This window comes from Sceloporus occidentalis, unplaced genomic scaffold, assembly GCF_023333645.1.
Source record: "Sceloporus occidentalis isolate IW3139 unplaced genomic scaffold, rSceOcc1.0.p SCAF_1, whole genome shotgun sequence".
NCBI lineage: Eukaryota > Metazoa > Chordata > Lepidosauria > Squamata > Phrynosomatidae > Sceloporus > Sceloporus occidentalis.
In genome coordinates this window covers 216,522,054-216,534,083 of record NW_028316981.1, presented here as the reverse complement: position 1 = coordinate 216,534,083, position 12,030 = coordinate 216,522,054, and the positions used below count along the sequence as shown (strand labels likewise).

Here is a 12,030-nt window from a genome sequence, read left to right as displayed (position 1 = left end):
TGGGCATGATCAAATCATTTTATTCATTTATTCAGGGTATTTCTAAATCAGGGGTTGGCAACCTCCGGCCCACGGGCCAGATGCAGCCCGCGGAGGCCTTTCGGCTGGCCCCTGCCTGCCCTTGCCGCCGCTGATTGTGGCTTTTCCCGGCTCCCGGGGCCGCCATTTTGTTTTTCAAAATGGTGGCAAAGTCTCGCGTGACCTTCCCCGAGGTCGCGCGAGACTTCACCACCATTTTGAAAAACAAAATGGCGGCGGCCTAGAGGTGAAGTCTCACGCGACCACAAGAAAGGTCGCGCGAGACTTCGCCGAGGCCCGCTGCGGCCACCGGAGCCCTCGAACAGGACTCCGGCAGTGGCAGCGACCCTCTGGGAGGCCCGGCAACAGCAAAAGGGCCTCCCAGAGGCCCGCTGCCACCGTCGGAGCCCTCTTGGAGGGCCCCAGCAACGGCAAAAGGGCCGGCAAAGAGGAGGAGGCCTCCAGTGCTGGCAGCCCCCGCCGGCTTTTTTGCTGGCCTCTGACGAGGCCTGGGGCCCCGTCAGGGGCCGGCAAAGAGGAGGAGGCCTGGCCCCCGGGGGTGGTGGAAGCTCCGCCCCGGCATGCGGCGCCGCCCCCGGAGGGTGGAAGCTCCACCCCCCGGCTTCGCCCCCCCCCCCAGTTGTCTGAGGGACAGCAACCCGGCCCCCGGCTCAAAAAGGTTGCCTACCCCTGTTCTAAATCATCTCTTATCCCACAAGGACTAGTGATGCATGAGAAGAATTACAATGCCAAGAGTTAGCCAACATACTCAAAGCTTTACTTATTAAAATTTGTGTAGTCTAGTATACAGAAAACAAGAATTTCTGCTGAGTTTAAAATCCATAAATATAGTGAATATGGACTCAAGTGACATGATCTATTAATTAGTCAAAACATGGCTATCTAATTTATAATTCTATTCATTTGTAAAACTCAAAATGCTGTATTAACTAACAATATATAAACAAATTCGGTGTGTATCTCTGGAGGAGACTGAGACACTCAAAGATGCAGGACCATACTTAGATGTCAATATATATTGTAATTGAAGATACTGCCATTCTGTAGAATTTGGCAGATCATATCTTGTCCTTAAATCTGGGACAAACTGACCACCAGAATAGAACCAATCAGATGATTCAGAGTAAGAATCAAGGCAAACCTTCCATACAGGTATATTTTCCCCTATTTTCAAATGTGGATTAATTTCTAAAATCAATTTAGCATGGGCAACCAAATCAAAACTCAGCTGTTACGACAATGACTGCTAAAATACAAAGTACATGTACTGCTTAAAGTATGGAAGAAGTAAAGTTACAGACAAATTCCAACAACCCATCACCCCAACAGAAGCATCAGGCAAGAAGACTCCAACACAATGCAAGGTCAAGGGTTCAACAAGTATGAAAAATTCCAGCAACATGTTCTCCTCAACAAACCGAGGTTGGGAAAACCAAATCCATTTTCATTTCATGGAAGCTACATCCTCCCTCAAGGAAGTCCATGGTGATGAGGGACCCCACATACATTTCCAAAGCACACTGTTATGTAATTGCAAATTACATGGAGATCAGTCCCTCATGAAACATATTATTTGAGGTATGATATTCATTCTGAGTGTATTAATTTCACTCCCAAAGAGTTAAATTTAGAGGCGTCCACTGATCCAGATCCAATTTATTCAAATTTAATAAAATAATATAAAAACCAATATTGGGAATTAGTATTTCTAAATAGATAATAAAAACCAAGCACCACTGAGATTAGCAATCGGTCCTCAAACCTGACAATTCCTCTTTTCTTTCCATTCACAACTTTCTCCAGCAATCCCTTTGTTCCATCAGTACTAAACTGGGAATAATGGGTAATGGCTTCAAAACACACTGGGATATGAAGTCATTGTTTAAAGCTGGACTCTGAATCCTGCTTGTATGGAAGCCAATAATCATTGTTTGATGGTAATGGGAAACATCTTTCTGTGGTTTTCTTTTATCTGTTCATGTGAAGGGAGGAGGGAAGTAGAAGTAAGGAGGTCCAGGTAGGTGCATGAAGAGCATGCAGATGCTGCCCTAAAGTCAGAATCTGATCATTCAAATGTCCCCACTGTGTCCTTCCCTGGTTCCCCCAAAGGTACCTGTTGGGCATCTCCTTCTGTGAAGGGCAACATTGTTGAAACATGGAACATAATCTCCTTGCCCCGGAAGTTTGTATAGATAGACTCAGTTCCTGTTTGACCTCTTGTAACATCTAAGCCACCCCGGAATCTGAAAAGATCAGTATAGAAAAAGTAAAAGGTGTGTGGGGAGGAAGGAGCAAGGGAAGGAAGAAAGAGAGGGAAAGAAGAAAGAAAGTAGCTTCATTGAACACCGAAAGTAATGGTAGCAGTTGTGACATAAAACAACTAAGAAAATTAAAACTACACTTTTAAATTACAATATTATATGCACAGCCTAAATGTGCATTGTATATTTCATTCATTTGGTTAAATCGAAAAATCTGGTAAGTTTTGATGTTTTTAAAGAAAATGTTAAAAGAATAAAAAAATACTAAATTTTATCATTTTGTTTTAAAATTTTAATTACAAAACTAATTTAATTTAAAAAAAATCCTTTCCCCTCCCACTGAAAAAAACCTCTCCTTTCGCCTCCACTAAGCTTCACTCCACTCATACTATCTCTTCAGCATTTTAAAGGGACCCACCACACTCCATTTTTGCCAAAAGGCAGATGTTTGGGGAGCAGTGCTGTCACCCCCTCATCTGGTACACTGGTACTCTGCAGACTCCTAATGATGCCACTGAATAGGAACGCATTGGGATCTTTCCCCCAAACCACTGAGAATATCCATTTGTTCAGCTTCAGTTCCATTTTCTATACTGTTGTTTCAGATCTCAAAGGAAATAGGTTTGACCTATCTACAAATACAGAAATGCAGCTTGTCCTTGGTTTCCTTAACTACCCAGGCCCTCTTTCGCATGTAACACTTTAATCTTTGACTGCAAACTGTTTTGTCCCCTGAGCAAATGAATACTTTGAGCCAACATCTGTGTTCAGCCATTCAATCATTATTTAGAGGTTTTATCATCTCTGTACAATGCAATACAGTGGGGCCCTTGGGGTTTGGTTTTAGGACCCCTCATGGATATCAAAACCTGTGGATGCTCGTTCCCATTAAATAAATGGCGTAGTAAAATGATGTCCCCTATATAAAATGGCAAAAGCAAGGTTTGCTTTGGGGAATTTTTAAAAAAATATTTTCAAACTCTGGATGGTTGAATCCATTGAAAAAAAAATCTGTGGATGAACAATAATTGTTGTTTCTGGTTATTATTATACTATATGCATTACATTTTAATTTTTTTTTAAAAAAATCAGGGAATACAGAGGGTTGATTGTATATGCCAAGCAAAAATGTTAACATCTAATTTACTCACCCTCGGAAATCCTGCAACTGAATCCTTTCTCCAAGGAGATCTAAAAATTCTAAGAAGCCCAAGCTCTCCTCTGTATTACTGAAGACTTCTTCTTCTGTGGTCTGGAGAGAGAGAAACAAAGAAGCCTGAAAGACAGCCATTTGTCATTCACATTCCTGACCTATTACAGGGTCTAATAAGAATAAGAGGGAGACAGAATCTAATCATTTTTTGCACATACATACACAAACTTCATCCCCCTTACCATTTTATTCCTCCAAGCTTAGCAGAAAATATTGCCTTTCCCCTTTTCATAAAATTCATGACTCTCTTTCATCAAGACTGCAGACATCCCTAGTAGAGGATAAGAATATCTGGAAATATTTGAAAAATTGTTGAAAAACTTATTTCTTAAGTGTTAAAAAAACCAACCCCGATCATCAGAATCAAGGACTCATTTAAATATTTGAATTTTAAGACTCTTTCTACGTAAGATTCATATGTGATTGTTTTGCATGGAAAAATGCTGTTTTCTGTGCAAGAAAACCACATGCTCAGACTGAGACCCAAATCGCATTACAATTTGCATCTCACTCCCACACAAATGGTTGGGATGGGATACATAGGCCCGTTCCTATGGGTTAGAAAGGGGCATCCTTTCTGGATGCCGCTAACCCTAGTACACGCTCGGCGCATACAAAATGGCGGTGCCCATTCTACATGGGCGCCGCCATCTTGATGTCACAGACGCCTAGCACCCACATGTCACAAGGCGGAAGTGATGCCGTGAGTGTGTGACTAGCGACTTGCGGCGCCACTTCTGAGGCGCAAAAAGAAGCCACTTTTTGCAGCTTCTTTTTGTTGTGTCTGGGAATTGCGCGGTTTGTCTGCTGCGGTTCCCGGATGCAGTAACCAGCGGCGCTGGCAGAGCGCCGTTTTTGGGCACTCTGTAACGCACCTTAGTCTGCCCACACCCACAGGGAGATAAGATTTAAAAGATGCCAAGGCTGGAAGATTTTGGGGGCATAGCCAGAGGCAATTTATGGTCTGCTACCCCCAGCTTCTTCACTTCAATTTTGCAGTCGACTCACTCTCCGCAGTTTGAAGTTAACTTGTTTGCTTTGGATCCGGATAGGATTCCCCCCCCCCTTTCCAAGGGCTTTTTCACTTAGCCCGTACTGTTTCCAGACGAACCTTGGGATATTGGCTTGGGTGACAACTAAATAGGTTGATTTGGCATGATTTGAAAGAAATTTGGATTTCGGTGAGCACCTAGGACACTGTTTGGATGGAAGGGAGGTCTACGGAACCACCTCTTTGGGCTTTGGGACCTGGGAGGTAGGAAAAGAGACACTCCTTGGGACTGCATGGAGGATAAACACCTCTCTTTAATTCCTGGCCATTGGGAGAGGGACTTTCATGTTAGTCTTTCTGGTGCGGGCTGGCCAACAGATAACCCAGCTTTTGGGTTACTATTGGGGCTCAGGTGCTATCGCCCGGGGAGGCTGTGGAGGCGATCTCGGAGATAGACCATCGGCTGTAGCTGCTCCCGTCCTTGGCTATTTCCCTACCTGGTTTGCAGTTCTATTAAGAAATTAAGAAATAGTTGTGCCAGACCCCGAATGGGATGTCTGGAGGCTGCAATGGTCTGGCTGAGCAGCAATCAGTCGACCAAGGAGGCAGGCAATAAAGACAGTGGGGATGGATGGATGGCAGACTACTGCTAACCCCCTGCAGCCCCTTCCTTGATCTGTACCAGATAACACCAACCTCAGTGATGCCACTGTTTGGAGGCTTGGGAAAAATAGAAAGAATTAGCAGTGGAGGAATGAGCAGCCCTGGGTTTCTCAGAAGTGTCCTGAGACCTATTCTCAGAGTGGCTTTTTAGCAAAACAAGTTGCTGATGACTAGAGGCATAGAAGAGCTGGCACTGATAGGAAAGAGGGAGGTCAACATGTGTAGCTTTCACAAGAAGAAACAACTCCAGAAAGAACAGAGGTCAGTGACTCCCAACAGCATGAAGACCCTTTCCCTTTTGTAGAATATGCAGAATAAAAGACCTTTCCTCGTGGTCTGAGCAAGAGTGTCTGCATACTTGTTTCCCAATAAGTTCATTCAGCTCATTTATACCAATAACATGCACAATTTTTACAAACCAACACTACCTTTTTCAGATACTCATGACCAAATTAGAACGGATGTGGAAGATTTAAAATAGAGCTTAAAGGCGGTTGTGAAGGAGAGATGGGGAAGGTGAACTGAGATGGGGCTGTGGTGGATGGGCTTCTTTGGTTTTAAAATTTCATGTATTCTGAAATGGCTACTAATCACAGCAGGAAGAGAAGAAAATCAGATGCTTTCTCCCAGTGCTATTCTTGTTCCTCTAAACCACAAGAGCAATAACCTGCCAGTTTTAGAACTTTCTATTTAGCCTTACTGGGGCGGGTTATAGACCGCCCATTTGGGGCGGTCTGGACCCGCCCCTTTCCCCGGAGTATCGGGGCTTCAGTGGCTACACCGGCAGCCGCTGAGGCCCCGATCCGCCGCTTTTCGGGATGCGGGGAAGCAGCAAAACGCCGCTTCCCCGCAGCCTGAAAAGGGGTGTCCTTGGGGCTTCAAGCCCCAAGGACATCCCGCGGCGGCGGGGAGAAGAGAAAGGGGCCGCTTGGCCCCTTTCTCTTTTAGTCCGCTGGGTGCAGCCGTCTGAAGGCTATGCCCAGCGGACTAAACCAGGAAAGAGCTCTGAAACGGAGCTCCTTCCTGCTCCGTGTTCAGGGCGCACTAAGCGCCCTGGCGCGGAGCAAGGACGTCACGTCCACGCCGCCCCGTCTAGAGGTGGCGCGGCCGTGACGTCCTCACGGCGGCGGCCATATGGAAGGGCCGCCGCCGTTTAGTGCATGACGAGCAGGCATTAGGGTTAGGGCGGTGCGGAAGCACCGCCCTTTTGTAACCCTAGTGCGTGCTCGCCACGCACTAAACTGCCGGTTTGTAACCGGCCTTAATTTCTAAACTTCTTCTGCATCCAAAGAATGAGAGGCTGTGTACTCACACTCTCTTCTGTGTAGCTTAGTGACCTTTGGAAAGAACCTACCCGCTGAAGAAACCTACCAAGAAAACCGCCTGAGGGTTGCCATAGGTCGGAAACAACTTGAAGCCATATGACTACAATGAATATGTCAGCAAAGCTATTAGGTGGGGATAGGGTCACCTCCCCACCCTTAGGGGATTCTGGGTCACTTTAACTTGTAAAGATGTTACCCATAGACTAGTCCTCCTTCACCGCAGTTGACCTTTGATATCAACTTAATATTAAAGGGATGTTTTAGGCAGGGAGCTAATATAGCACCACAGTGCTGGAAAACTAGCTATGGACCATATTTTGAGATTCTGGCTCAGCATGGGGGAAGCCAGAGCACTTAACCAGGACAGATAAATTAAGATCAGAATCTTCATAATCACTGATAGAAGTGATGGTGGATGATAGACCTTGGGCTTACACATGGACAGACGCCCAAGATTATCTTCCTCTGGGAGTGAGACTCCTTTGTACAGAGACATTCATGGTGATTGTCCAGCCATTTACAGGCTTCCAGTTCTATTCTTCCCTCCTAGGAACTTCACCTTAATCCCAAAACTGCCCAAGGATACATTCTGTCCTATAAAAGTGCCTTCCAAAACACCACCAATTTGGTCTCGGTTGAGGTCAGACAGACACTCTGTTGGTATTTCTCTTGATTCCTCAGCGTTGCTGGATCCACAGGCATCTGCTGTGCCATTTCACTTCACAGAACTCCCCGACTGGAACCTCTGTTTCTGGAACTAGTACAGTATCACTCTTTGCAATCCTAAAAAACATATGCTAACACCTTTTATATCATTAGTTCGTGTGTGTGTGTGTGTGTGTAAGCTGATTTCCCCATTTGCTGTTATAAATAAAACTACATTAGGAATATACATTCTGGAGTTCAGTTTTTCAGAACCATTATACATTGGTTTGACCTTGGCCTTAGTTACCCAAAGCCCCCTCGCAGCCTTCATATGAGCTAATTAAATTCTCCTATTAAATATTAATTGTAGGTGCTCTATTGGGGGCATTACATTTGAGGTAACAAAGCACATTATCCTTAAATAGAACACCTGGATGCGCCTGATGTGCTTGGTTTCTCACTAGCCTTTCCTGTCCTTTCCCTCCTAGATAATTCCAATGACTACATACATTGGTGGGGAGATGAAAAGTGGAAAGAGTGGATTAGATAAAAATAGGATGATGGTGTACTAGAAATGAAGGATAACTGAGAGAAGAGAGACAATTGGACTGAGCTGAGTTCTTGTCCAGATTCTCCCAACACTTTCCAGCTGGTCTTTGATAGAAACTCACATAAAGAACAGGTGTGGAAAAGTGTTTTACCTGTCCAGTCTTCTGGTAGATGACTCCAAACTTGAAGTTATTGCTGATGACATGCTCATCAAATGCAACAATGAGCTGGGAAGCCTAGAAGTTGAGAGAAACAGTGTGAATGAGAGGCAGGAACAGGCATCAAGCAGCTGTGATTTGTGCATGAAACAAAAGTAGGACCAGAGCCTACCTTGGGATACAGCACAGGGAAGAAGCGGTCAACATTAACATCCTCACACAACAGCTGTGGGAGGAAAGAAGGAGGGGTTAGCATTCTCACTGTAAGGACCTGACCTCCTGACAAAAAGAAAAATGCCATGATCACTGAAATAAGTCACCTGGGCTGTTCAGTTATTTAGCAAAGTGAGAAAAAAAATACCTTCACAAATTTGAACTTGAGTAGTTCTGCATTTGGAAGAAACTTGGCATTTCACTGATTCAAAACTCATTAAGTGAGTTTGAAAATTACATTTAGATTTTAAACTTTTAGTTGGTTAAATTGGCACAGCATGGATAACTTCAATCTGGAGTTTCAGAATTTAAAGCCCATAAACAAAAAAATTAATGAACAAATCAGCTAAACAATGAACAGATTTAATGAACAAATCATCTTTCTGGACAGTATGCATTGAGCACAGCAAAATGGTGTTCCTTATCTAAAAGGGAAACTCAAGATTTGCTATTTGGAATTTATACTTTTTTGGGAATATTTTCAAGTGGATGCTTGAATCCGTGGATAAAAACTCTGTGGATAGGGAGGGCCAACTGTATATGGGCATCCTTGACTATGTGGAGTATGCAACAAATGACTGACACCCCAAACCAGGCAAGTATCTATCCTGCAGTTGGTTGAATAACTGTCTACAATCTCAGTCAGCCCATACTCATAAGTCTTTATTTTGAAATTTTCTGATCATGTTTTCACCTTCCAAGCTGTATTCTGGAGACATACTGAATTCACAGGGATAGCTATCATAAAGTACCCTATATACTCAACTATAAGTCAATCTCATGTTTAAGTTGAAGGCAGGTTTGGGAGCCAAAATTATGGATTTTGATATAACCTGTGGATAAGTCAAGGGCAAAACCTAAGACAAAGTAACAAAGGATGTAAAAGATGAAGGAAAGGAAAATGATGCCAAAGTATGCCACTATTTTAAGCAATGAAGAGAGTAGAGAAAGTTTGTGTTTCTTTTTGGTTGAACTATGCTCTCATCTTTTTCATTCTACTCAAAGAAGGGAATAGTTCCTAATTTGATAAGAGTTCAGAAATAGTACTTACATTGGCCTGTGAATAAGTCAACCCAGTTTTTGGGGGGTCAATTTTCTTGTTAAAATTTCTAGACTTATACATGAGTATATATAGTAACTGAAAAAAGTTAAGTTCACTTACATAAATCTTTACATAAGAAGAGACTGCAGAGAAAGACAGATAATGCAAGTGGGAGCATTAAGGATAATGACAATAAGGATAACTGGGGAGCGTTACAGACTGCCCGTTTGGGTCGGCCTGCAGGCACTCCTTTCCCCGCCAGTTCGGGGCCTCAGCTGCCAGAGCGGCAGTCTTCGAGGCCCTGATCCGCCACTTCCCCGTGGCCTGGAAAGGGGTGTCCTTGGAGCTTCAAGCTTCAAGGACACCCAGTGGCGGCGGGGAGGAGGAGAAAGGGGCTGCTCAGCCCCTTTCTCCCTTGCCTCACTGGCGCAGCCATCTAAAGGCTGCGCCAGCGACGCAAATCACGGAAGGAGTTCTGTTTCGAAGCTCCTTCTAGCGGCATGGAAAGGGCGCTCTATGCGCCCTCACATGGCGCAAAGACATCACGTACGCGCCGCCCCATTTGGAGGCGGTGCATTCGTGACGTCGTAATGGCGGTGCCTATGTGTATAGGGTGCCGCCATTTTGTACATCCTGGGGACGTACTAGGGTTAGGTGCGTGCGTAAGGCATGCACTTTCCCTAACCCTAGTACGTCCCCAGGACGCACTTTACGCCCGTGCAGAACAGGCCAAGGAGAGAGACAGAAATAGAAAAGTACTGAGCTAGCAACATACCTTTGACATTTGGACAGCATTGGGGAACTCATTCAGGCAGGAAATAGGAATCAAGTCATGCTTGGTACTGCTTCGACCCCTGACATAAACCAACAGTAACAACAAGGAGAAAAAAGATAAAAGACAAATGACAAACGTCTCTAGTTTTTGCAATGCAATGGTCTTCACATAAATCATCTTTCAAAACTGACCTTGGAGGGGAGAGCACACTATGAGCTCTTCAACACAGCGTCACCTCATCTATCAGGAGTGTGCCAAACCCACTGGGTGATCTTTGGCAAGTCACACTCTCTCAGTCTCAGGGGAAGGCAATGGCAAACCTCCTCTCAACAAATCTTGCCAAGAAACCCCAATGATAGTTTGTCGTTGTCCCCCGCCTCAATCCATGAAGAAAGTCAGGTTATTATTATTACTATTATTGCCTTAGGGTTGCCACAAGTCAGAAACAACTTGAAGACACAAAATAATTAACAACAACACTTATACAAGGCTAGCACTGAAGACTTTCCCTGAGCAGTCACCAAGAGACAAATTGAAGGCATGCGCTTGCCAAAGTATTTTGATGGCAACCTCCCATCAAAGGTTTTAATTTTTATTTTAATTTATGGGCAGCTTTGAAATCTTTTTTCTCATAAATATATGAAAAATTAGCATAAATTAGCATATTTATATATTTTATAAATATATTAAAAATTAGCAAATGGAAACAACTGGGCCCTTTTTCAGCAAGAGAGAGAGAGATGCCTCACAGTGTTATTATTCAAAACACCACTCATATTTTTATAATTGTTTGTTAATGTAACCTTTAATATAATTTTAATAGTGCTATGTTAATTTATGTAAGGGATAGAGATAGGGATTTAATTCAGATTTATTTCATTGCCTTGTGAATTTTTATGTATTTCATTTTAAACTTATTGTAACCCGCCTTGATTCCTTCAGGCAAAGGTGAGATAGAAATAATAATAATAATAATAATAATAATAATAATAATTTAGCATAATGGAGGTTTTCACCAAAGAGCAGTTTTACCTCAACAACAGGCGGAGGTTGTCTTGCTTTTCAACTTGTTCATACTTCACAGAAAGGACCAAGTAGCCAAGAGCCACATCGTTGGCATAAAAGTTCTGATGTTCCTGAAAAACTCAAGATATTAGCATTACTATATATTTGGGATGGAAAGAATATTCAAAAATATGTTCAAAATAGTCCAAAATGGGTTTCTTGAGCTTTGAGAAAACTTGTTTAGGAGAATCCAACATGGGTGAAAATCTTTGCCGTTCTGAACTTATTCTGTGCGAAAAATGCACAGTTTTGGGTATGAAGAAAATGGTTTTCTGCATGGAAAGTTTCTGTGAGAAAGTCACTGTAAACTGTGCTGTTTTGAGAGACTATTCACTGTTCAGTAAAACACAATTTTCTGCATGGAAAACATTTCTGTGCAGAAAATGCTGTTTTCTTGAACTGTGAATAGTCTCTGAAAACTGCACAGTTCACAATGACTTTTTCACAGCAAGGAGAAAATGTATACATATACATTAATAGGTAGAAAGATGATAAGATACCTCATAGATAGAAAGCATTTATCATTTACATTTCTATACCGCTTCATAGTGAACTCAGCATTCTGTAAGTAGTTTACATCATGGAAGCCAATTGTCCCCAACAAGCTGGGTACTCATTTTACCCACCTACGAAAGGATGGAAAGCTGAATCAACCTGGAGCCTGGCGGGATTGAACTCACATCGTGGCTGCTGTACCAACATTTAACCACTGTGCCACCAGATAGACAGACAGACAGACATCTCCAACTCTGACAGTGTCAGGACACATATTCAACCTCCCAAATTCTACACTATCATGAACTAACTTTACTAACTACACTATCTTGAACTAACACAAGGAGCCTTCCTGGAGCACTGGGGGATCGCTGCATCTCTTGTGGGGCAAGAGGGTATATCAGGGTAAAGCCTTGGTTGTCAAGCCATTTCCCCCCTCAATGTGTGAGCATTGTGTTATCAGCCATATTTACATTGCTTGTGTATTTTCTACAATGTATAATTTCTCCTCACCCCCAGGATTTAGCATGCAGAAAATACAACAATTGTTCCAATGGCTTAGTGGCTTAGTGGCAGCTGATTTGCATGTACAGTAA

The 12,030-nt window shown here is 43.2% G+C and overlaps 1 protein-coding gene across 6 annotated transcripts in view; it reads right to left on the bottom strand.

The window, feature by feature from the left end:
- The window catches only part of LOC149323400 (rap1 GTPase-activating protein 1-like), a 76,077-nt gene that overhangs the window by 27,168 nt on the left and 36,879 nt on the right, over positions 1-12,030 (bottom strand). For all 6 annotated transcript variants that reach the window (XR_016274160.1, XR_016274154.1, XM_089488898.1 and 3 more), the window contains 6 exons: positions 10,907-11,010; positions 9,875-9,953; positions 8,017-8,070; positions 7,839-7,922; positions 3,452-3,552; positions 2,153-2,282 (listed from right to left, as the gene is read on the bottom strand). Coding sequence is in view for 4 of the 6 variants with exons in the window: in XM_089488898.1 (XP_089345024.1) it covers positions 2,153-2,282; positions 3,452-3,552; positions 7,839-7,922; positions 8,017-8,070; positions 9,875-9,953; positions 10,907-11,010 (552 nt within the window). In the remaining 2 variants the exon portion in view is untranslated. The remainder of the gene's footprint in view (positions 1-2,152; positions 2,283-3,451; positions 3,553-7,838; positions 7,923-8,016; positions 8,071-9,874; positions 9,954-10,906; positions 11,011-12,030) is intronic.